The sequence below is a fragment of the Parasteatoda tepidariorum genome, chromosome 6 (assembly GCF_982258835.1).
Source record: "Parasteatoda tepidariorum strain Cologne lab strain chromosome 6, Ptep-v5.0, whole genome shotgun sequence".
NCBI lineage: Eukaryota > Metazoa > Arthropoda > Arachnida > Araneae > Theridiidae > Parasteatoda > Parasteatoda tepidariorum.
In genome coordinates this window covers 80,521,133-80,547,031 of record NC_141760.1, presented here as the reverse complement: position 1 = coordinate 80,547,031, position 25,899 = coordinate 80,521,133, and the positions used below count along the sequence as shown (strand labels likewise).

At 28.8% G+C, this 25,899-nt stretch overlaps 2 protein-coding genes and 1 long non-coding RNA gene across 5 annotated transcripts in view; 2 read left to right on the top strand and 1 right to left on the bottom strand.

The window, feature by feature from the left end:
- The window catches only part of Snup (snurportin-1), a 28,208-nt gene extending 22,796 nt beyond the window's left edge, over positions 1-5,412 (bottom strand). Inside the window, exons 1-2 of one of the 2 annotated variants that reach the window (XM_016073840.4) lie at positions 5,138-5,412; positions 4,253-4,420 (exon numbers count right to left, since the gene is read on the bottom strand). In XM_016073840.4, coding sequence (XP_015929326.2) covers positions 4,253-4,420; positions 5,138-5,142 — 173 coding nt within the window. In that variant the 5' untranslated portion in view covers positions 5,143-5,412. Of the gene's footprint in view, positions 1-4,252; positions 4,421-5,110 lie in introns of both variants that reach the window. The other variant, XM_016073841.3, reaches the window with a different exon arrangement.
- Positions 5,413-5,619: 207 nt separating this feature from the next.
- LOC107456070 (tyrosine-protein kinase CSK) overlaps positions 5,620-25,899 on the top strand; it is a 39,852-nt gene continuing 19,572 nt past the window's right edge. The window contains exons 1-6 of one of the 2 annotated variants that reach the window (XM_087166092.1): positions 5,620-6,032; positions 7,510-7,567; positions 8,821-8,931; positions 10,042-10,142; positions 10,932-11,151; positions 13,984-14,152. In XM_087166092.1, coding sequence (XP_087022218.1) covers positions 7,556-7,567; positions 8,821-8,931; positions 10,042-10,142; positions 10,932-11,151; positions 13,984-14,152 — 613 coding nt within the window. In that variant the 5' untranslated portion in view covers positions 5,620-6,032; positions 7,510-7,555. The remainder of the gene's footprint in view (positions 6,033-7,509; positions 7,568-8,820; positions 8,932-10,041; positions 10,143-10,931; positions 11,152-13,983; positions 14,153-25,899) is intronic. The other variant, XM_087166091.1, reaches the window with a different exon arrangement.
- Positions 17,139-23,670, top strand: LOC147808173 (uncharacterized). Its single transcript, XR_015434754.1, has 2 exons — positions 17,139-22,449; positions 22,488-23,670. It is a non-coding gene; the product is annotated as an uncharacterized LOC147808173 (long non-coding RNA).

Sequence of the window (25,899 nt, the reverse complement as noted above, 5' to 3'; positions counted from 1 at the left end):
CATATCAAGAGAATAACCTTAAAGGTTCGAAATATAATAAGTAGTTAATCTTTAAGAAATAAAACACCTTATAATTGAAAAAAAAAAACAAACAAAGAGATGGCATACCCATCCTATAGCATGTAAAAATATAAATCTTAGTTTAAATAACAAAAATTAATTTTTGATGAATTTGTTATGTCAACAATCTACAGGCCAAATTTACAAAACAAAAGAAACAAAATTACCCAAATCACTCAATCATAAATCATTATTTATACTAATAAATAGCTGCATGTATGGTTGTCATACATAAATTAAACTCAATTGAAGTAAATCAAAACTTAAATTTGTGATTAATTAAAGGTAGGTTAAATTATGTAACTTAATTAGTCAATTACTAATCAATTTTAAAAAAAAACTTAAGTTCACACCTGACTTTGCAGATGAAAAGAAATGAAAAAAATTTAGTTCGGAATCCAAAAAGATGCACAAAGTTTAAAAAAAAATTTTCATTGAATTTACTGAAGACGTCTCCTCAGGTCGTGTGTGATCAGTACACAACAAAAAAATCAAAAAAATTTCACTAAATTCATCTACTTGGTAAACTCGTACTAAATAACAGTTTAAAAACAATTAAACAAAAGTTAATAATCACTACAGCATGACAGATTATAGGGGAAAGAAAAATTATCATCAGATCATTGTTATATAAAAAAAGTTGTTTACAAACGGACTCATAAAAAGGAAACAAATAAAGAAATATACTTATTCATAAAGGGATTAGACTGTTTCTATCATTATGTTGAACTCAAAATCTAACAAATTAATTAAATATACATTAAATTATTACACAGTTTACTGCTTGAATTAGATCATTGTTTACCTATACAAAGCGGTTACAGTTAGATAAGTGAAGTGATCACAATTTCGGAATACTTCTAAGATTGATTGCTTGCTTACGCGAGAGTCAATTTCACAAGTGCGTGGAAAGACCCAATTGTTAATCATATTAGAAAAAAAATAATATTAATGAGTGAAAATGTAACTTATTAATTCATGACAAGTAACTACAAATTTTAAAAATTCACTGATTGGTACATTTAGCATCAGTAATACAAGAAAAACACTTAAAATGAAGAATTCATTGTATTCAAAACCAATTACAACAAAAAAATTTCTTAATCACAAAAAAATTATTCATAGTATTCTTAGTTAACAAAAATTTATAGCCGAAATTGGCTAAACAGCGCAAAGCGGTACAATAAGACGGCACCATATGTACCATTTTTAAAAAAAAAAAAATTATAAATTAAAAAATAAATGTACCGTAGTAGAGTAAATGATTAAAATATATTATATACAAAGAATGGGTTGTAAAATTTGATAGATGTATCCAGTCGATAAAGGTTAATAATTAAAGAAAAAAAAATGAAAGATTAATTAAATAACCAATTTTGATGATAAATTTGGAGCATCCTAAATTGATGTAAAGAAAAGGCCGAAAGTGATCGAAAAATATAGTGGAAGGACAATTGCTTAAGTGCCACGTGAATTTAACCCAACAGCAAGGGCTCGTGGTCAAGATAAAGTTAGGGGACGACTGAATAACATCTATGAAATTTGTACACAACAATAAATAAGTTGTAACTATCCTCTAGTCAAATAAATACAAAGAAAAAAAAATGAGTTACTCACCTCGATGAACAAACATGAAGACATCGAGGGACGACAAAGACGTTGAGAAAAAAAATACAAAGTATTCAGGTTCACATATATTTAATTTCTAAAATTTTTTTACAGAGGACATCGAATCCCCTGAGTGGGGAGGGGTGTAGTTATAATAATAAAGGGAAGCAATTGGCTAAACACAAAATTGATCTAAAATAAAAAAAAATGATGAATCAAAAAAAAATGGCAAAAAAAGTAGCTTTGGGGTGGTTTGGCGTGGCTCGCTGACCAAGAGGGCCAGCTTACCAGCCGCACCGCAATCCCCGAGAGAAGTGTGTACTCTTCAGTACCAGAAACGTTAATGATAATCATGGCGTCACCAAAGCGCGGGAAAATGCGAGTTGAAAAGCAGGAGAGAGAAACGACTGTGATTGGACGGGGGGATTACTACACGATTAGGTCACCACCAATCATGTGCCAAATGTACTCCCACACATACAAAAAGGCATGAACACGCTAAAAATTCTGGAAAATTCTAGAAAAACCAACTGGAAGAATCACTACGTGCAAAAAAATTTGAAGGTTACTTGAAAGTGATGGGAAAAGAATTTAAGTGGTGACGTAAAAGAAAGTGAGGGAAGAGAATTCGTCCTTGAAGGACAGTGGGGTCAGACGACCTTGAATTGTAAAAGATGAAAAGGAGAAAAACACAAAATGTGTTGCTAACTTAAGAGTAGAAAGAGACATTTCCAATTCTCTTCACAGAAAAAAAAATGAAGAGAAATAAAAAGGAAAAGTGCAAATATTATAAACAATGAAAGATTGAATTAAAATTAAATTAAAATTAAATACCGGACATAAAAAAATTTGTCACACAACACTGTGACATCAAACAACCAACATTAAACTAAAAAGGGATTAAATTAAAACAATTAGAAAAAAACGTCACACATCACTGTGACATCAGGCAACAAAAAAAAATTTAAAAAATGCTAACAGCTGTTTTGATGAATTATGGAAAATTTTGTAAATAATACATATGACAAACTTAAAGAAAGTCTTACTAATTAGGATTTCTTTTTAAAAATTAATATATTACACAATTGGGTAAGAACAAAATACAATTAAAAAAATTATTTTAAGTATTTTCTTCCTAAAACTATATAGGAAGCAAGTTTTATTAAGGGACTACTCACATATTATATAATCAATAATAAACAAAATTATTTAGATACTTTATAATAAACCATTTTATAATAAACCATTTCATAACAATATTATACAGATGGAAAATAATAGTACTGCATAGAGTAAAGAGTAGAAAATTTGAAGCGTTACTCTCGACTTGTAACAGGCTGTAGTACTCAAAATTTCATGACAATACAAAACATAGGTTTTTATTACACACCAATTAGGCCATAACTAATATTTTTAATAAATAATACTGGTTAATAACATAAGGCAGAGTTAATATATTTAATAGTATTTAAATAATGTTCTAATTGTTTATTTTTAAGGCCATTAGTTATAGGAGAAAAATATTTGAGTTTACTAATAGTTTTAAAAAAAAATTTTTTTTTTATTGGATGGCACTCAACCTGTTTTAAAATACTCCTGATTTGCCTCTCTATCTCAGAGAGGATCACAGAGTAACAAGAACCTCTTCCCCTCAAAAAAGTACACAAAAAAAAAAAAAAATTTCCTCCTAACATGAGTTGTTGATTAGAATTGATTAGGAAAGAAATTTATTAGGTAGTTGATTAGAAACTATTCAAGAGCATTTGATTCATTTTTGATGCTTTGGAGGTCAAAAATTAAATGACAGAAAGAATCTTACGAAAATATTTGTCTGGAAATTATAGAGCCCGACATAAGGGATCCAATGATCTGCTTATGCACCATAGCATATCAAGTAAGTAAAATATTGTAAATGCAAGGCAAAAAATAAGTTATGATGCATCTCTTAAAACTTGTAATTCTCCAGCGCAGGAAAGAAAAAGTACAACAGATTTATTTATACAGGCAAAATTATAAACAAACTCTTATATAAAAAATAAAAAAATTATTTCCTTCTTAATTAGTAACTGAAAGAGAAAGAATAATTCTGAGTACCAAATTACATAGTTCCTTTATTGCAGGTGTTTGATCAGTTCTAATTAAAAGCCTTAATTGTTCTAATTTAAATCTTCTGATTTTGAAATTCTTTGCCAGTTCTATCAATGACTAAAAGAATTATGAATATAAATACTAACAATACAATAAAGAGGTAGAGTATTCATATTTCAAATAGGTACTGTTCTTTTGGTAAAAAAAGGGCAGAAAAATATGAAAGTCTTTGGAGTTATGTAGTTTCCAAAGACTAATGAAATCACAAGGCTCATCTAATTTTCCTCATTCTTTAAACTTTATCACCATAGAAGCTCAAAATTCAATGAAATATAATGAATGTCCAGTTATCACTCAGTCAAGCAGACAACTAGAACATTTTTCCTACAAGCAGATGACATTTATACCTACTCATAATAAAATTATTAAACAAATTTAGAACAAAAATATCATTTTGGGCAGATTATTTTAATGATCAATTCAGTATTAAACTTACTGCTTTTGGGCCTCTAAGAATTTTCTTCTCCTCTCATCTTGACTAGACGAACGGTTCTTAGCCTTATAAAGTGCAAATCGAGGATGTTCAGCAGCAGTAGAATTCGGATCGGTAGTCACTTGGGACACAGCAAAGGCTTCAATTAAATCCTCCATATTACTTCTAACACTAAAAAAGAAAAAATTTTATGATTTGCGTGCAATTTTATTTTGAAAAATTACAATAAATACATTTAAATAATGATTCATAAAAATACTTCAGACTAATTCTTATTGTATAGTAATTTTCATAAGACTTCATGCGAATTTTTTTTCTAGAAAAAAAAATATTCCGAATTATAAAGGCGCAACCAAAAAATTTTCAAGAGTTTATGAAATAAAAACTAATATATGAACAAATGAATTAATAATTGACATAAGTTACATTAACAAAGTAGTGTATTCATATAATGTGACACTTTCATTACTTAATTTCATTTACTGATATTTTAATATATTTAGGCATATTTTTTATTATTAAATCTTTAAAACATAAATAACACGAACAAAGGGCAGTAAATAAAGAATTAATATAACAGTGAATTACTTAAAAAGCAATTATATTAAATAAGTAAAATGTTTTTAATAATAATGTTGAGCAAAGGAGCTTCTACTATAATGAGATTAGGGATAGAAGTTAATTTAGTTTAAAAAGAGTAGCCACATAATTAACTTTGACTTTTTTTTATTTATCGTGAGGGGATACCACAAAACAATTTTTATTGAAACTTAAAAATTTCTTAAATATCTCTATTCAATGAAAAACGCGGTATACGTGATCTGGATACGTGATTATTAAAAACAAATCATAAAGAATTACTAGAATGAAGATCATCAAGGATATTACGTCATAAGATAACACAAAAATATTTGGTTTTTCAAACAATTAATATATTTCGAATTTATATTGCTAGCCTAAACTGTAAGACATTTTAAAGTAGAAATGATGAGTTCGAATCCAATATTTTGTTTTGGTTTTAAATGGAGCCGGAGAAATCTCATGAAACGCATGAACCGTTTAAACTGAAGCACTTTTATTGTTTCTTTTATATGCAGTTTTTACATAAAGAGCCTGATAATTCCATTCCATCCGAGCATTGCATTGTTCAAGTTTTTATTTACGAATGCATGGTGAATTTACTGAAAAATTAAGATTATATATTACTTGATATCGAAATCATAAAAAAAGAAAAGTTATAAATAAATGATTCTGGTTTATTCACAGTCTAAATTTAATGATTTAAATAATATTATATTAAACACAAGACATTCACTTTCTTGTTCTTAAATAGAATATTAAAAATTTTGTTATCTTACTAACTTTAACTGTATCCAGTATGCAAAAATAATATTGCTGGCTGAATCTAAACATCAGATCAGTCTGCGTAATTTATTGGATTATTTAAATAGAACTATAATTACTGTGAAAAAATTAGATAGAATTTGTTATTTTTATGTAAATTTATCTGTCGTATATCGCTTTGGGACAGGAAGATGACAACTCTAAGGGGTCGTCAAAAAGATATATGGTGTGCTACTGAACATTTGTTTATGTAGTATTAAAATGCTTTGACAGCTATTTAAATTAATAATTAACATTGCGCAAAAATATATTAATGTGCTCTGCATTGTTGCAGTGACTTTTTTGTAAATGTATTGATTAGCGTTTTTCATATTATACACGCACTTATTGTGCGGATCAAATCAAAAGAAAAAAATAAAGAAAACACAGACTACATTATGTGATTAACATTTTATAGCTTTTTGAATTAAATGTCGCAAAGTAACTGACCGCTGTGTCATAAAACCTTTAAGTTTTATTGTTTTAATATATTTCTAAAATCTAAATAATTCATTTTGCACTTGTATGTCAATGAACAAGAAAGTTGAAAACATCCATTTACCTGAGCCTTTAGTATGTTATGGATTCCCTAAATATTACTAAAATTAATTTTAAAGGGGACATCAGTGCCTAAATTACAGGAAATTAGAGATTTTTTCAGTTTTACTTGTGTTAATTGTTTTCATATGCTTGAAAATGACTTATCATATCAACACTGTTTTTCTGGACAATGTTTAACACAGTTGTTTTGAAAATATAACAAGTTTGCATTTATATATTGAGGATAAGAACTACAAATATGCCACACTATGTGGTGATAAATGTAGAAAAAGTATAAATTATATTAGTTCAGTAACTATCTCTGCTTAATGTGTGCCTTTAATTATCAATACTCTTTTTAATTGTAATGCATGGCAAAGTGTAAAAAATATATAGTAAAAAATTTTCTAAATTCTATTATTGATGTGAATATACGACACTGATTATTTTCTAAATTATTATTGTTTAATAAAAGCATAATTTATAATAATTTTAATTTATATAACTAATTTACTTACTTTTTGGACAAATCATGAAATCAGTTCAGTGATTAATTCATTTTACATTAATTGAGCTACATTATATAATAAAACTTAGTAAAGTAAATTCATTACAAAACTTTTTTAAAATTCTTAGTATTTTCATTAGTATAATATAATAAGACTTAGGAAAAAATTAATCATTTAATAACTAAGCCTTTTTTAATTCTGAAATATTACATTTTCAAAACTGAAGAAAAGCCTATGCAACTGTGTATTCTAACACCGATGATTTAAATTAAGATTGTGCTTATCATTTGCATTTTTTTTTCATTTATTTCATTTTTTTTTAAGTTATGAATGAGTATAATGTGATATTGTTATTAACCTTATTAAAAAAAATTCCATCTTTTATATAACTTTAAAAACATTTTTTATTATGTTTTTCTCAAAATTATCATTTCTCTTCTTAAAAATGGGGCAAATCATCTTTACTCCTAGATTTTATTTTTCTTTAAATTATGAATGCAGTAGATTATTAAATTTATGTTCTTCTATAATTTGATTTTTTCAATTATTTATTCATGATAGTTTTATCCTAGTAAAATTGAGTTTTCAAGATCCTATTATAGTTTTGATTTTAATTTTTTTTCAAGTAGATCCAAGAAAGATCAATGTGCAAATCAAAGTGTTTATAATTTTTTTTAAACAAATAGATGGTTTTTCTTTTATCTGTAGAGTCTATGATGTAAATAACCAGCTTTATGAAATTGTGTTAATGGAATAATACCTAGTTTAGTATCTATTTTTTCACAGTAAATAATTTAGTTGCATTAAAATTGGCTCTTTTATTTTCAGAAAAAATTTATCCTTTTACATTGTTTGAAACCAACATCCTGACAAAATGTCTCAAAGAGTAAGAATGCATTCTTCATTCAATTTATTTTTCTTAACCTAGCTGTTAAGCTATTTATGTATTGTTTGAGACATAATTGCTTTCAAACCTTCATTGCATTATAATTAATTTATATTTCTACGTTTGTAAACAAATACATCTCACAAAATGTTTACAATTTATTCAAACCTAATTCATTTGAAAAATTATATTTTAATAGTTAACATTTCCTTTAATAGTTATATATGGTTTTAAAGTTTATAAAAAAGAGAGATACTGTTTTGAATCTTGTCCTTTTTTCATGTGTTCAAATGCTTAACCATGTTTTTAACACTAAACATACCAACACTTAATGTATACCTATTTCTACCATAGCCGGTCAAATGACCGGACATTTTGTTTCTTGATTGAATGTATGAAATGTGGATGTTAGGAAGAAAATAAACTGAAAAAACTTAATTATAATTAAGCAAAATTGTATATTGTCAATTTTTATGTATAACAAACATAAAGAATAAGAATTTTTAATTCATTGCTCAACGCATTTTTTACATATACAGGATGTTTCCATTGTACATTTTCTGCAAACATATTTCTTCGTATTATTATTTCTATAATTCTTATAATTATAAGAATATATATGAGAATTATAGTTCTGATAGTTATTCTAATAATTAATATTATTTCTTCTAAAAACTTGTGCTGTCTTGATTGTTTCAACATTTTTCTGGGTAAAAACTAACACACAGTTCACAGTTATTCTGATTGAAGTAACTACGCAACAGTCTTTGCAGAAATATGTAACTAATCGAATGCAATACGTTGAACACACATTGCATCGTAATTTCAGATCCGATAACCTTGTAAAGCAATAAATTGTTCACCCGGTCAAATGACCGGTTGTGGTAGAAATAGATATACGACAAGTATTATTCAAAGCAAACAAAATACTAAAAAATAATGATAATAGAATATTAACTGTATATAATTGTTAGAAAAAGTCATGAAGTCAAATGTGCAAAAACGATAAGATGATAAGTGCATTTTCGTTGCCAAAGTTCTTGAAAGGGCATTTGACCACTTATGGTATGTTTAGTGTTAATGGTTAGTATGAAAATATTGCATTAAATCTGGTAATATTAAAAAGAAATATTGGTGTTTCAAAAAATCTAATAAAAATTTTTATTTAGCAATTTACATCAACATGCTATGTATTGAATCAAAGATATAACATGTAATTGAAAAGATAAAACTTCGCTCATGATAATTTACAGGGTTGGCAACCAGGGACAGAAGTCATTGCTCGCTATAGTTTCAAGGGTAGCTCTGAAGAGGATTTAGTTTTTCAAAAAGGGGACATAATGACAATAGTTACTCCAACAAAAGTAAGTATTATTTTATGCTATCTTTTCTGTAGGTATATTTTCATACTTATGAATTCTATGCCCTTTTATTTGAATGCATATTGTATATTTTTCAAAACATGGAAAGTTTTTATTTTGAGAACTAGTTTAAAATGAATATTTCATTTATATTAAAAAATTTCTCAGAATTGGTTACTTTTTCTTTTAAGAGAAAAGTCTATTTGCTTATACCTTACCTGATTATTATTAACCCCTTCCTTCTCGCTCCCGTGAAAATGACAGGGTGAGTTTTCGCCCGCTATTCTCTCTCCCGTGATATTTACGGGCTGGAGCGTTCAGTAGTAACGGGCCAATAAGAATAAAACTAATTCATTTCTTTTGCCCGGAAAACATTTAATTTCTAATTTTACGCACCTGATGGCAGTACCAGGATATTTTTGAGGTAATTGTAGATAGTTTATTTGAAACTAGTTGCAGCACTAATCAAATATGTAATACAAATACAAAAGCCAAAAAATTAGGCACTTTTATGACCGTTTTCTTGAAAATTAACCGATTGTTAAAGGGTTAATCCTTTGTATAATCTGCTAGTAATATTTGGTCTTTTAATCTGCTTTTATTTTTAAAGCCATTAATATAATAATTTGAATGAAATTCAGCATGATGCAAGAATGGAATTAAAAAAAGAATCTCCTATGCTCAGCTTAGACTTACGCAATTACAGTTTTCATAATTTAGCTAATACGTAGTTAAAGTACAGTTTTCATGATTGAAATATAAAAAAATAATTGGTAAAAACTAAAACTAAGTATTTAAAAATATTTTTTTTTTCTCTATTATTCTTATGAACTAAATATATTATTTTATTTTTATTTTAAACATATATTATTTCAACTAAACTTTATAAAATAATAATTGGCAGTATCTTGTTTAAGATTTTTTTTTTCTTCATGGAATATGATCATATCTACAGATACAAAAATTAAAATTATATTTTGTTATTATTATTATTTTTTATTTTTAAAGTATAATTTCTCAAAAAGAGATGCAATCAAAAATTAATTTTCATTTAATTTTTCAAAATATGCAACCTCTCTTTATATTTTATGTATAAATATCTATGATCCTTAGGATCCTAATTGGTATAAAGCGAGGCATGGGGATTGCCGTGAGGGACTCATTCCTGCTAATTACATTCAGAAACGTTCTGAAGTAAAACTAAATGCTATGCCGTAAGTATTTATTTATTTTTTTTATTAAAATTTTTTGTTTTTCTTTAAAATTACTTATGTTTCACAGTAGATTTTAAAAATGGAGTGTACTACTTTAATCCAATGCAAAGAAAATTTACAGTCAGTGGAAAATTTTGTATCTGAAATATCAAAATTTTAGCAAGTCCTCAAACAAAACTTTAGATCCGGAACTACCTTATTCATGATTTTCTATTTGGAATTGAATTGTGTTTCTTCATTTAATAACTTGGAGAAAAAGTAGTTTGTAGTGTAAGAAAACAGCAAGATATCTCCTTAAACTGGATTTTAAATTATCAGTTATATTATTTACATTTTTAAAAGAAACGAAATATTTGTCAGAATTACAAAACAAAACTGATTAATATTTTTTACATAATTTATATTTTTTACATAATGCACATTTCATATTTAGCATGAGTCATTTAAAAAAAAAATATTTGTTCCCTTAACAAACCATTCATAAAAGATTATATTAAGTAAATAGAATCTTCACATAATGAAACCCATTCAATAAATTAAATTAGTTCTAATATTTTTAAAAATCTATTCAGTGTTTCATTAATGTTTGCCATTGTAAAGTGTTCTGCTATATAACATCCAACTCTCTTTGAATTATATACCTTAGGATTGTTAATATAATTATTCAATTTAATTTGTTAATTTTTCTCTAAAAATATTTGTAATGAAAGATTGTAATGTAATTTAAATCATGCTAGAACACAAGTAACATAGTTTGACTGTTTATGAGTTTTTTAATACCCTCTATAGCTGGTTTCATGGGAAAATTACACGTGAAGAAGCGGAAATACTTTTACAACCTAGAGAGGATGGACTGTTTCTTGTTAGAGAAAGCACTAACTTCCCTGGAGACTATACACTCTGTGTTTGTTATAAAAGTAAAGTGGAACATTACAGAGTTATTTATAAAGAAAACAAATTAACCATTGACGAAGAAGAATATTTTGAAAATTTGTCAAGACTTGTAGAGGTAATTTCGATCTATTATCTATTTTTTATAATAGATAATATAACACAAGACTACAATATTCAAGGTTCTTAATTTTTCTACCAAAAAAATTTTTAATGTAAATAATTTTTGCATTTTATAAATTGATTTTAAATCTGAAAAGTGCTCACATTTTAAAAATTCTGTATACTATAATTATATTATGCCCACTAGGACTGGGCGATATAAGAAATTTTATATTGTGATACATCGTCAGTTTTGTATCGCAATATAGTATTTTTGAAGTTCATTTACTTGTAAGGCGCAGAAAGTCGGATTTCTATCAAAACTTCATACTCAGATTGATTTAAATCAAGTTATGAATTGGATGTATATGTTTTGCTTAAAAAAGATATTAATGTTATATTTTCTAAAAGTGATTGCGCAAATAACAAAAGATTTCTTTGTTTAAAAATAAATAAAATTGAAATTTATCAATATATTTACCTAGCAATATGGAAAGAAAATTTAAAAAATAAGTTCGTTAAAAATTATTTGTATGCTTAAAACAAAGTGCTAAATAAATTAAACAAAAAAAAAACACTTTTAAAACAACACTATTTTTTATCATTATTATTTCACGTAAATAATAAAGTTAAATTGAATAATTACCGAATTCTGAACGAAAAAACAAAGTAAGGTTTAATTTTTTAAAAATAAAACGAAAAGAATTATGATATTCGATAATATATTTAACTGACAATATTGAAAGAAAATTAAAAAAACATTATTATACTCTTTAATAAAACGAAGTGCTAAATGATTTTAAAAAAAGATGTCGCAATCGCAAACATTGCTAATTTTTTTGAATAAACAAAGTTGATTGACTTATGTCCAAATCCAAAAGAGGAAAAATAAGTTTTGTTATAATTTTATTTATAAAAATGAAAACAACTAAAGATTTATAAATTTAAAATCAGTAATTCAAACCCATTAAATTATTATTTTATCCAAAAAGTCTTTAATACATTAAAATAAAGTAAAAAATTGCCTAACAAATTTAATTACTTTTTAATTTAATTCTTTATGGGCACCTTAACTTAGATTTCCGATTCTAATAAATTCAATAAGGTAAAAAAAATACTTAAACACATAATATCAAAATTAATTTTCACATTTAAAAATAAAAATAAAGTTTTGTTTCAACAAAAAAATTTACCTAATTGATTACGAAACACTTCTTTATGTATTCTTTGCAATAATAGATTATGTTCAGTACAAGGTAACGCCGGCGATCACAAAGTCAGTCCCACTGAAAATAATCTACAAGAAGCGATATCAAGTCGCGACAAAGAAGAAGAAAAAACTAAGAGGTGCGGAAACGGACATGCGAGATCACGAGATATGTTCTCAAAACTGATTCTGATTCTACCGCTCATCAATCAAGGCCGTTTCAACATAACGAAACGAACATTGTCTTCCCCAGCGCGAGTTGGCATCGGAACGTAAGAGAAGATCCTTGCGTGTCTTGTATCGCTATATCGTTCGTCTTCTTTACTCGACTGCTTAAATTAGATTTCTGATGCATCGCCTAGAAAGAAAGTCTCTGTATCAGCCTGCCAATACAGGCCTTAAATCGAGATGTCGCGATATATCGATTTATAGCCCAGTCCTAATGCCCACATAATTATATTATAACCCTTAGTAATTTTACATTGTTGCAAATCAGATTATTCATAAATTCATTACTCAAATGTGAAATTTAATATTCTGCTGTAGTAAAAGTATGGTATTTAAAATATCAAAATTTTATGAAAGATGTCGAAACTATTGTAATAAGTGCCATGCCGGAAAAAAATTGGAAAATGACATTGATTTGTAATGGTATAGCTGTGAATATAGTGCATCAAAAAATTATTATTCAGATTTAAAATTTGTGTGTAGTTATAAAACCGGTTTAAAAATATTTTTATTTGGAAGGAAACCATAGGAATAAAGAATAATCAGTCTGAAAGTAGTTTAAATTAACGATGAAATTTTCACGAAACAAAATGTTATTACTCAGATTCAAAACTTCGGTGTTGCAAATTACATCAGAAAAATAGAGATTTGAAAAACTTTGGCGAAACAATGTGAATTTACGACAGAATCGTCCCAAATTAAACACTTTTTAAAAAGGATAATTTAAATTAGAACTTTAGTGGTCGCAGTATCATAGTAGAAGCATAAATATATAATATTGTTAATATAAATATTTAAAACTATCGGGGCTTGCGAAACCATATAGAGACTGTAAAAAAAAACAATAACTATCAAAAAAATGATGGAAAAACTATGCATATTTATGTCAGAATGGACGTGAAACAATTGTGTCACAAAATGATTTGCAGTGTAATAGTCTAATTAAAAGTTTTTGTTCCTTAATAATATTGCAATTAAATACGGGAAATGGCTGAGAAAGCATTATAAGAAACTACCAATAAAATTATCAGAAAACCCGGATTTGAAATATAATTGTCATGAATCAAGCTCCTTAGAGTTATCATCAGTTAAATTAGAGGTCACTTGAAATTTTCTACTTGCTAGTTGGCGAAATCATCCCCTGAACAACAATCTGAAATTTTGTAACATAAATAAATCAAATACACAAGCCTAGGCAGCATTGTCAATTACGAAATAATTCTGTTAAATGACTAGTCTTAGTATCCTCTTCAAATTCTGATTATGTATTGTCACTTATAATATATTTTTGTCAGATAATAGTTTCAAACCTCTATATAATAACTATTCATATCAATAAAACAGTAATTTTCATTAATATTTTTTTTAATTTAGTAAAGATATTAAGCTGTAATATATTTTTCTAAATGGTAGCATTATCAGAATGATGCTGATGGCTTATGCACCAGGTTAGAACAATCTGTTCCAAAGAAAGGAGGTCCAGAACTATCTGTTGATTCACAAGAGTTCGAAAAAGCTGGTTGGACTATAAAACTAGAAGACTTAAAACTCGGTGAAGTTATTGGAAAAGGAGAATTTGGTGGTATTTGCATTTCTTCTTTCATTATTATACACATATATACAGAGCCTACAAGAAAAGAATATTAGGATATTTTATAAAGTATATAAATAAACATATATATATGGCTTAGTTCAAAATCAACTTTTGTCAAAATTTCAGAAACTTTAGAATCAGATTAATTGTAAAATAAATATACTGTTTTGAATATATTAGACATATAAGAGTGTGTCTAGCTATTTGTAATTGAAGATGGCTATTTATTTATTATCCTATCATCGTGCTTTTATATCATGTAAATTTGAAAAATCATTATTTTAGTCTTAGTAAACAAAAAACAATTTTCATAGATGCCAACTTTACTGGATTTTACTGTAGACTGCTGAATTTTTCCAATTTCTCCAGCAGGGTTCCCGCGGCCTTGAAAAAGCCTTGAAAAGTACTTGAATTTCATTTTGATTTTCAAGGGCCCCTAGAAGTACTTGAAAATGATATTAAATCCTTGAAAATTTCGAAATGACCTTGAAAAGTATCGAAAACTCAGGAAAACAGCCCTATTTCCAGTATTTCTATGTTTAACTTTTTGATGCGCGTAAGTGTGAGAGAATGACTTCCCCGTCTTTCAGATGATGACACGTACTGTTTGATTTTAGGATTTTATATATGTTTGGCTGATTTTAGGAATTTTAAATATTGGGAACTGCGCCAGATTCTGACAAAATCTCGATTCTTATTCAGGCGATTTTAATATCAATCATCGATCTTCGTATTAGACTTATTTAAAAATTATGTGTTGCGGGGATGAAAGACTTTCACGAAAAAGCGGAAATCCGCTTTTTTCCCCCAATTTTGAAAATTTCCGACCATGTTCCAAAAGCTAAAATTTTTGTGAAGTCCTATTGGAGAAACCCAAGCCGCCCGACCGATAGTCGGATTACCGCTACTTCCGCTATAGAGTGGAAAGGAGTCTAAACGTTTCGTTACGAGCGCCGATATTTGAATTTTTTTATTTTTTTTTGTTTGGCTGATTTTTGGAATTTTAAATATTAGGAACTGCACCGGAATTTACTAAAATCGCGACTTTTAATCAAACGATTTTAATATCAATCATCGATTTTTGTATGTAACTGATTTAAAACTTACGTGTTGCAATTTTTTTACGCGATTTAAAAATCGTACTAGCAATTCCTATTCACTCAATTTCAAAATCCAATATCGCGATTTGTATTTAAGCGTTTTTAAAACCCAATATCGCGATTTGTATTCTAGTGAGTTTAAAATCCAACGTCTCGATTCGTATTCACGCATTTTTAAATCCAATTTTGCGATTCGTTATCACGCAGTTGTAATATCAGATATCGTTTTTCGTATTTATACGCACGCTATTTAAAAATTACTCACTGCGATTCGTATTCACTTGATCTAAAAATTATGCATCGTGATTCTTATTTACGCGATTTAAAAATTAAATATCGCAATTTGTATTTTCGTGTCTTTAAAATCCAAAAGCGTGATTCGTAATCACGGGATTTTATAAATCCAAAATCGCGATTCATATTCACGCTATTTTAAAATCCAAAAACGCGATTCATATTCACGCGATTTTAAAATCCAATATCGTTATTTGTATTCACGCGATTTTAAAATCTAATATTGTGATTTGTATTTTCGTGTTTTTAAAATCCAAAATCGCGATTCAGATTCATATTCACGCGATTTTAAAATCCAATATCGTGATTCATATTCACGCGATTTTAAAATCCAAAATCGCGATTCATATTCACGCGATTTTAAAATCCAATTTCGTAATTCATATTCACGCGATTTTGAAATCCAAAATCGCGATTCATATTCATGCGATTTTATAATCCGATATCAAGATTCATATTCACACGATTTTAAAACCCAATATCGCGATTCTTAAAAGAAGTAGAAGTAAGCTTTCTCTTGAATTAGTTACTGTAAAGATGTGATATATTTTTCATTAGTAAGTAATTTAATAGTCGCTCCTGTTGAAAAATAGGGGCCAGCTTACTAAGTATAAGATATTGAAGACATCTATTACTACTCAAGAATTCACTTCATGGAAAAGATACAATTATATTTATTGAATATAAATCTTTAAATATAAAGTAAGAAACACTACATTCAAACAAACTAAACATAACTCTTTAACATCACATAGCTCTTTCTAAACATAGCATAAGAGAAGAAACATCCTCTAACCAAAGCAAAGATATATCTAACTAAAAACAGAAACACCCACTTCCTTCTAGCTGAGATAACAGGAAGTGACCCAACTTCTCCTAGGAAGTGACCCAACTTCCCACAGGAAGTGACACAGCCAAGAGGAAAATACTGTTTACATTTCTATTTGTTTACATTTTCCCCAACATTCGGCCCCCTTTTCCTTTTGCTGTGCTAAAATGTTACACTTATTTGTAACCTTGAGTTAAGTCCTTAAGTATATTTTATTACAGAAGGATCGCATTCGTTCTTTAACCGCAGGCTTTGTTAACAAGTCTGCTGTATTGTTCAAAGTTCTAACATATCTTAATTCAAAGAATTTGTTATTCACATATTGTCTCACAAAATGGTAACGAACATCAATGTGTTTGCTGCGAGAGTTCTCAACCTCAGATTTAGAAAAATCAATAGCAGCCCTGTTATCACAAAACAATTCACAGCTTGGTACGTTCAATTTGAGTTTCTTATCAGTTAGCACATTTTTTAACCACACTAACTCCTTGGCTGACTCCGATAAAGAGATATACTCAGCCTCCATGGTAGAAATTGAAACACTTTTCTGTTTAAAGGTTTTCCACAAGATAGGGATATCACCTACATATACAATAGTTCCTCCTATTGACACTCTGTCATCTCTGTTTGATGCATGGTCGGCATCAGTGTAGCACTTTATTGACAAATCTAAGATTTTCGACAAATCAAGCATATTTTCTTTTGTATATTGCAGATACCCTAATAATTTCAGTAAAGCTTGCCAATGTTTGTGTGACATTAAGTCACAGCCTAATTTCTAAATATCCCGTTTTATTAATCAAAATACTAATTTTTCGGCTTAAATTATATTTTTAGATACAGTTTTTATTGTCTTCATCTTTTTCTTCTCGCCCCTTAACGCGTTAGCGCAATGAGGACACTTTCCCCAGGAGGCGCCTTGCACATTCTTCAGACACTCCTTTTTCTTGGAAAGAAGACTGTCGGCGACCTTTGATGTCAACACATGTTTGTGGTTACGGTACGGTCGCCGTTAGTATTTAATTATGCTTAAATTTAAGGAGTTAGTTAACTCAGTTCAGTTCGCTCCTTAAGCTCGATTTTTTTGGCTTTTAGGAAGTTTAACTTCCACTTCTAGTCTATTTCTTTAAATACCGCCCATTTTCTGGGAGCGGACACATTCGAAATTTAGTTGTCAACACCTTCTACGATCCCTTAACAGGGGTTTTTCATTTTCACCCCCTCCTCTCTTTGGAGAGACGGAGTTTTATTTTTGTTTTAAATATATGGCGGTCATATTTCTCCGACCCTCTGAGGTTCCCCTCTGCGGGCTGTGATTGTTTTGTTTTTTTTGTTTCATCGCCATGAACATTTAAGTGATTATTCGATACTTTGATTTTTCTCAGTCACCTCGCTCGCGTACTGAGCGTTTATTTTGCTTCGGTTTTCTCTCTGGTTGAGGGAAGGAACTTCACTCCCTTTAAAATGGCGTAATACCTGCCCGCCGACTCCCCAAGGATGCGGTTTTGTTCGACAAGAACGAAAATCAATCTATCGACATCGTAATTTTTTTGGATCGCCCTTCCAGAAGCGAAATGTTTATGTGTCGACTGAGACAACTGCCAGCCGCCACTGATGCTACTAGGAGATGAAAAGATGATCAATGTTGAAAAATATGCCTTATGACCCCTAACTGGACATACTTGTGATTCTGATGCCCCAACGATTTTTTTGATAAGAAGTGATCTGCAGTAATAAACTACAACAAAAAAAATGAACTCTGGACTTTTCCTTGTGTTTTTCTTTAAATTATTGCAGCTAAGCCAAATTGTGTGACGTCTCCCACCTGCAACAGGTATGTGAAAAATCATTACAAAGACATCTTGATTTCTAGTGTGTTTTCTTCTATGTTTTTTTATTTTTAAGGGTTATTGCTCACTATTTTTTTAGTTTCGGCCAATTTTTTAAACTTTAACAACCCTCCTCTTTATAACATTTGGCGCCGTTGACCAGCCACATTGCTGTGGTACTTGTTTATCAAATTTTTTTGTTTTCTAAAAATGATTTAAGGTTTAATTATAATTAATATATATAATTTTAATTTTGTTTAATATAATAATTCTTTTGATTAACAGTAATTGAAGATTTAAGAAATTAATTCCTGGCATTTTGTTGTTTTAATCATTAAATGATTGAAGATTTTGATTTTTGACCAAAATTTCAAGCTACCTACATGTTTTTTTTCTAAAAAATAATCAGTACTGTAATGCTTTATGTAAAAAGTAGGTTTTCATTTATTACCTACATTGTTGGGCTCAATTGCTGCAAATAATAAATAAATATAGGATTAATTTTGACTTCAAGCTGGTGTTTATATATTAAGTTAAGTATAATTTTTGAGTTGATTTAAAATAATAATAATTACTATATGCTGTAAATTGATTCATGCAATTGTTTTGTGATATTGATCAGGTTAACTATTTTAATTAATAGTATAACTTTAAGTGAGAAAATGCAGTTAACTATTTCTTCATAAATCATCTAAAATAGGATTTGATTTTAGTATTTAAAATTGATGTTCAATGTTATTGATGTTTACACAAATGCCATATTGGTTGAGTAAGAATCGCACAGCTCTTATGTATTTGAATGATTATAATTTTAATTTTGTTGATTTAAACTTAAGGTTCACTTATTGAATAATTTCATTTTGAATAGCAGTAATGCGTATATTAATTTTAGAGGTCATTGTCATTTGTTGAAGTTAATCATTAGTAATAATAAGTGATTTGTATTTATATCAGTCTTTAAAATGTTATTTTTTTCAATATTTAACTAGTTCACATAAATTCATGATAAAATTCATGGTCACAGGTTAAATGAGTCATGTTTATGAATGTTTTATTTCTAATACTTCTTTAAATATTTAATTGTCAGTATTATTTAATACTTGTTTTTCAAGATGTTTCATATAGTTAGATAATTCAAAGTAATCATTTGAGTCATATCATAATTCCTTTTCATATGGCAATTTTTTTAATTGTGATTTGTTGCATACAATTTTTCTAAAAATTTAATTTTTTAAATATATGGTATTGTTGTAGTAATGGTAATTTTATACTATATTTTTATGTAAAGGTTTTTTTTCAATGATGCTAATCAATATAAAATATTTTTGGTAGATGCCCCCAATTCAGACCCGCGTGAATAATTTTAATTTGGCAATTATGCCTGATAATTTTAACAATATCACTATCCCTAAGGTTTATCCTTATGGTTTAACAAATAATTTTTTTGATAATAATTTTTGTAATTAACTTATTGATATATGTGTGACGAGTGTTATTTGGGCATCGTTGTGTGTGATGCTGGTCATTACATATCCATGGTACAGCGGGGTCTTGTAGCAGATGTTATACAATATCAATGACTTTTGCATTTTATACATTTACTTCTTGTAATTTTTTTATGTTTCTAATTTCACTAACTTGCGTTAATTGATTGATGTATTCAAAAATGATGGGGTTTTCTAATGATGGGTGTGAGCAGTTTCTTTTAGATTTTCTTTTGGTCAATTTTTATCATTTTTTAAAAAAAAAAATTATCTTTCCAAATTTTTTTATTATCTAATGTTCTCAAATTTGGCTCTTTCCCAATTTTTTTATTATGTCATGTTCTCAATTTTAGTGAATCAATGTTTTGATATAAGATTTGCCAGGCTTCTATGTTTGAGTACGTTACGATTTTCCTACTGGAGTATCTGAAAATTTAATATTTACTTGAATTATTACAAAAAAGAAGAATATTTGGGATAAATCTATTGTCCTGAATCGTGTCTGGTAATACAGATGCATCAATATTTTTGGGATTAAATTTTTTTTAAACTAATTGGGATAAAATATGTCCTGATTGCTCTGGGTAATACCTGAGCTCAACGATTTTTGCTGGTAAATTAAACCAGAATTTTTTTCTTTTACTTCTCCCTGGACATAATAGAGCCAGAAGTTAATTATTAATTTTAGTTTCCTGATCAAAAATGTATCAGAAGGTATTCCTGGTCAAAGAAACCAGAAGATCAATTATGATTCCCTGGTCAAAGAACCAGATGATATATATGACATATATATATATATAATAATAATTTAAAATAAATACAAAAAAAAAAAAAAAAAAAAAAAAAATGATTCGAGTCAATTATTAAATAATTGAATTGTTTTGATGCTCTTTGGGGAAAATCTTTTGCGTAACCTTTGAATATCCATATGTTAATAATTACTAATGCGCATAACTTTTACAATGTTACCTTCATTGTTAATGTAAAACGAATAATTAAGTGTCTTTTGAGGTTAAACATTTTTTGCTTTGTTTGAGAACATTCTTTCATTTGTGTTGTAATTATATAATATGTAATAATCATCAAATCTTTCATTATCAATAATACATTGATTAAGTAATCACTAATTTTATAAACGAACAAGTGATACAAAGTTGTTTTTGTCTAACTTTTACAATTTTTTTTTCTAATGATTGTTAGGTCATGTTTTAGACATTTTTAACATTAGTAAACACTTAATTTAACTTTGAGGATGACACAAATTTCGAATGCCAATTTTTTTCATTTTTTGATCCTTGCTCCTGTACAGAATTTTTTTTCTTTTCTTATGTAATGAATAAAGTTTTATTACATAACTTTTGGATTCTCAGAATGTAGTAAACGGCTACAGCTCTGTGTTTAGATACAAAATTTTTTTGTATCTGTAGTGTTGATGATTTTTAATTTTGTTTATGTCTGCTTGCAAGCACTTTTTGTTATTTTATGTTCATCAAACTGGTTTTATTCTTATGTTCATCAATTTTTTATTTTTATGTTCATCAAGCATTTTTATATTTATTCATAATATGTGAATTCATGAATTTTCATTTTTAAGCATACTTTATAGGCATTGTTTATGGACATTTTAAGTAATCATTAGTTACCAGTATTGGTAAGCAGCGTTTTTGATCCTTGTTTAAAAATTTTGCCTATAGATAAATGTTGTTTTTGGTGTGTGTTTGTTATACATAGTTGTGTGTAGAATATGATGCATATGGTTTCAACATACTTATGTGATCAATTTTTTAGTGAGAAAAATGTCTGTGATTTTTTTAAGGTGTAATTTCTAACTTAGTTTTTGCAGGTGTTAAGCTCAATGTTTTTGCCTAGGCGTTTCTATTAATTTAAGTCTGTTTTTTTTAAATTTAAATCTCTCTAAGTTTTAACTTGTTAATTTTTGTGCACTTAATTGATCTCACTAATGACTTTGATTTCTGAACCCATGCATAATTCATAGGTTGTATACTAATTTTTGTCGTTTTAACTCGGAATACTAAATTATCAGTCGTATTTGATTGGTCTTAAATTTTTTTCAATAATTGAATTGTACAAAACTTTGTTGTACAAATTTTTTTCTTCATTCGTTTAAACTCGGAATACCATCAGTCTACAATGTGAGCCTGATTTGTCTTCATTTGTTTGCAATTCTCAATTTTTTTAATAAGCATAAATTCAGCAAACAAAATCAATTTTTTTTCATTCCTTTTTATAAGGAACCATTTGAGTTAATGAATTACCTCATATTTTTTTTTTTCCACATTTATTGAGTGAGTTATCTATATACTCATTGAGTCACATTTTATCTCTGTAATTTTATTTTCTGTGGAGATAATTTTTTTAATGTCGAGTGCACTTTATTTTGACTATCGGGTAGGTCAAAAGTTTTTTTAGCAAAAGTTTTTAGCAAACAATTAAGATTGTTTTTGTTGTTGTTGTTTTTGTAAACAATTAAGATTTGTTGTTGTTTTTTTCAAACAATGAACATTGTGTTTTATTGTTTAGCAAACAATTAAGATTGTTTACTTTGTTATAATCAAGATCAGCTATGTACAGCTGTTACTGTCCGTTTTTGTGTTGTGATTGCTATTGTAACTATGTTGGGGCACAGCATTTCTACTTGAGACCAATTTACTGTCAAAATTTTTGAGACCGAATGTTATGTAACATCTGAATGTTCTGTTAAGGCTGATGTGGTGGACTGGAGCGGCAGGTTGTTAAATTATTAATGTTTATTATTTTTAGCGGCAGGTTGTTAAATTATTAATTTTATTATTTTTAGTGGCAGGTTGTTAAATTGTTAATTTTAATGCTTTTCGGTTACGAATACTTTAGGCCTTTCTGCTAATTTTTTAAATTTAAATTTTTAAAAAAAAAAAAAAATTTCATTTCTTCAAAATTTTTTTTTTTTCACCGGCTGTGGGTATAATGTGACATTAAGTCACAGCCTAATTTCTAAATATCCCGTTTTATTAATCAAAATACTAATTTTTCGGCTTAAATTATATTTTTAGATACAGTTTTTATTGTCTTCATCTTTTTCTTCTCGCCCCTTAACGCGTTAGCGCAATGAGGACACTTTCCCCAGGAGGCGCCTTGCACATTCTTCAGACACTCCTTTTTCTTGGAAAGAAGACTGTCGGCGACCTTTGATGTCAACACATGTTTGTGGTTACGGTACGGTCGCCGTTAGTATTTAATTATGCTTAAATTTAAGGAGTTAGTTAACTCAGTTCAGTTCGCTCCTTAAGCTCGATTTTTTTGGCTTTTAGGAAGTTTAACTTCCACTTCTAGTCTATTTCTTTAAATACCGCCCATTTTCTGGGAGCGGACACATTCGAAATTTAGTTGTCAACACCTTCTACGATCCCTTAACAGGGGTTTTTCATTTTCACCCCCTCCTCTCTTTGGAGAGACGGAGTTTTATTTTTGTTTTAAATATATGGCGGTCATATTTCTCCGACCCTCTGAGGTTCCCCTCTGCGGGCTGTGATTGTTTTGTTTTTTTTGTTTCATCGCCATGAACATTTAAGTGATTATTCGATACTTTGATTTTTCTCAGTCACCTCGCTCGCGTACTGAGCGTTTATTTTGCTTCGGTTTTCTCTCTGGTTGAGGGAAGGAACTTCACTCCCTTTAAAATGGCGTAATACCTGCCCGCCGACTCCCCAAGGATGCGGTTTTGTTCGACAAGAACGAAAATCAATCTATCGACATCGTAATTTTTTTGGATCGCCCTTCCAGAAGCGAAATGTTTATGTGTCGACTGAGACAACTGCCAGCCGCCACTGATGCTACTAGGAGATGAAAAGATGATCAATGTTGAAAAATATGCCTTATGACCCCTAACTGGACATACTTGTGATTCTGATGCCCCAACGATTTTTTTGATAAGAAGTGATCTGCAGTAATAAACTACAACAAAAAAAATGAACTCTGGACTTTTCCTTGTGTTTTTCTTTAAATTATTGCAGCTAAGCCAAATTGTGTGACGTCTCCCACCTGCAACAGGTATGTGAAAAATCATTACAAAGACATCTTGATTTCTAGTGTGTTTTCTTCTATGTTTTTTTATTTTTAAGGGTTATTGCTCACTTTTTTTAGCCTCGGCCAATCTAAATAATTCTAACAACCCCTACATTTTTATAACAGTTTGATACCAGGATTTTCTTGATACTGCGATAAAATATTAACAGCATAAGATATTTCAGGTCTTGTCCTACTTGCTATAAAGGACACACATCCAAGAACACTTCGGTATGGAATGTTTTCCATTTCTGCTTTCTCCATTTCTGTTTGTGGGCAATCCTGCATTGACAAATTTAATCCTTTAGCTATTGGCAATGAAACTATGGGTATATTGTACCACTTGCTAAAATGCTTCACTGTATTCTCTATATATTCTTTCTGGTGGATTACTAAATGACCATTAATTTTCTCAAATTCTATACCTAAAAGTTTCCTTGTTTCTCCCAAAACCTTTAGTTCAAAATTTTGATTCAACTCTTTTAAAACTAGATCTATGTGCTTTTGACTTTTTCCCATTATCACAATATCATCTACATATAACAATAGCAACACATTATCTCCTGTGAATATTCCATTGCACCAATCTAATTTTTCAAGCTTTAATTCATATAACACACTAGTTACTTCAGTGTACCACTCACGTCCTGATTGATGTAATCCATATATTGCCTTTTTTAATCTACACACTTTTGATGGATCCACTACAAAACCTTCAGGTTGTGCCATATAAATTTCTTCTGTTAAGTCTGCATATAAATATGCACTTTTTACATCGACTTGACAGTGAACCCAGTTCATCAAACCTACAAAAATAGCAAAACATAGTCTTATGAGAGAAAAATTAACCACAGGACTATACACTTCGTAATAGTCAATGCCCTGTTGTTGCTTAAATCCTTGTGCAACAAGTCTGGCTTTATGTCTCACAATTTTATTCGATTCATCGGTTTTTAGGTTGTACACCCATCTACTACCTATCACTTTAGTATCTTTCGGTTTCTCTACCAATGACCACACTTCTCTTTTCTTCATCATTTCAATTTCCTCTTCCATTGCATTCTTCCATTTTTCACAATTTCTTGACTCAACTGCTTCTTTGTAGCTTTTTGGAATATTATACTCAATTAAATTTGCTTCATCTTCTTGTACTATGCTGACTTCATTTCTGGTTACTTTACCAGAATATTCATTCCTACCACTAAAATCAAATATATCTTTTTCAAATTTAATTCCATGACTATCACAATATTTCTCAATGTCATTTGATGACCTAAATCGGTTTTTAGACCCTTCTATGAAATAATAAATATCATTTCTAGATCCATCTGATCGCTTAGTTGCTTTTCTTAACCAGTTTAAATCTGATACCTTCTTGATGTTTTCATGACTACAACTTGAGTCAAATTCTGGCCTATGAATAATATCTTCATCACTTGATTCTTCTTCTTCATTCCATTTTGTTCTTCTTGGTGGTTTTCTACTTGGGTCCAGGATGACTTCCACTGAAAATTCATTTTCATTGAATTTAACATTTTTTGTTTCTATAACTTTACGATCTTCAGGTAAGTAGATACGGTAGCCCTTGGTTGAAAAAGCATAACCTAACATTATACCTTCTTTGGCACGCATTTGGAATTTATTTCTCTTTTGTTTCGGTACACCAACATAAGCCTTACATCCAAACACTTTAAAATACATTACTGGTGGTTTCTTTCCATACAACATCTCATACGGTGTTTTCTTTCCTTTTCTTGAAATTCTGTTCCATGTATGAACAAAACAACATACTGCTTCATCCCACCATTCTTCATTCATGTTACTATCCCTCAACATAGATTTAATGGCATCCAGAGCAGTTCTATTAAATCTTTCACATACACCATTTTCTTCTGGCGTATAGTAATTAGTTCGCTCAGCACAAATTCCATGCTCTTCTAAGTATTGTTCAAATTGGTTGTTGCAGAACTCACCGCCATTGTCACTCCTGATACACTTTAATTTTCTTTCAGTCAAGCGTTCCATCTTTGCATGATAGTTCTTAAATTTCCTAAATGCTTCACTTTTATTCCTCATAAGGTATAAAACTACTGCACGACTGTAATCATCTATAATTGCTAAGAAATACCTATTTCCT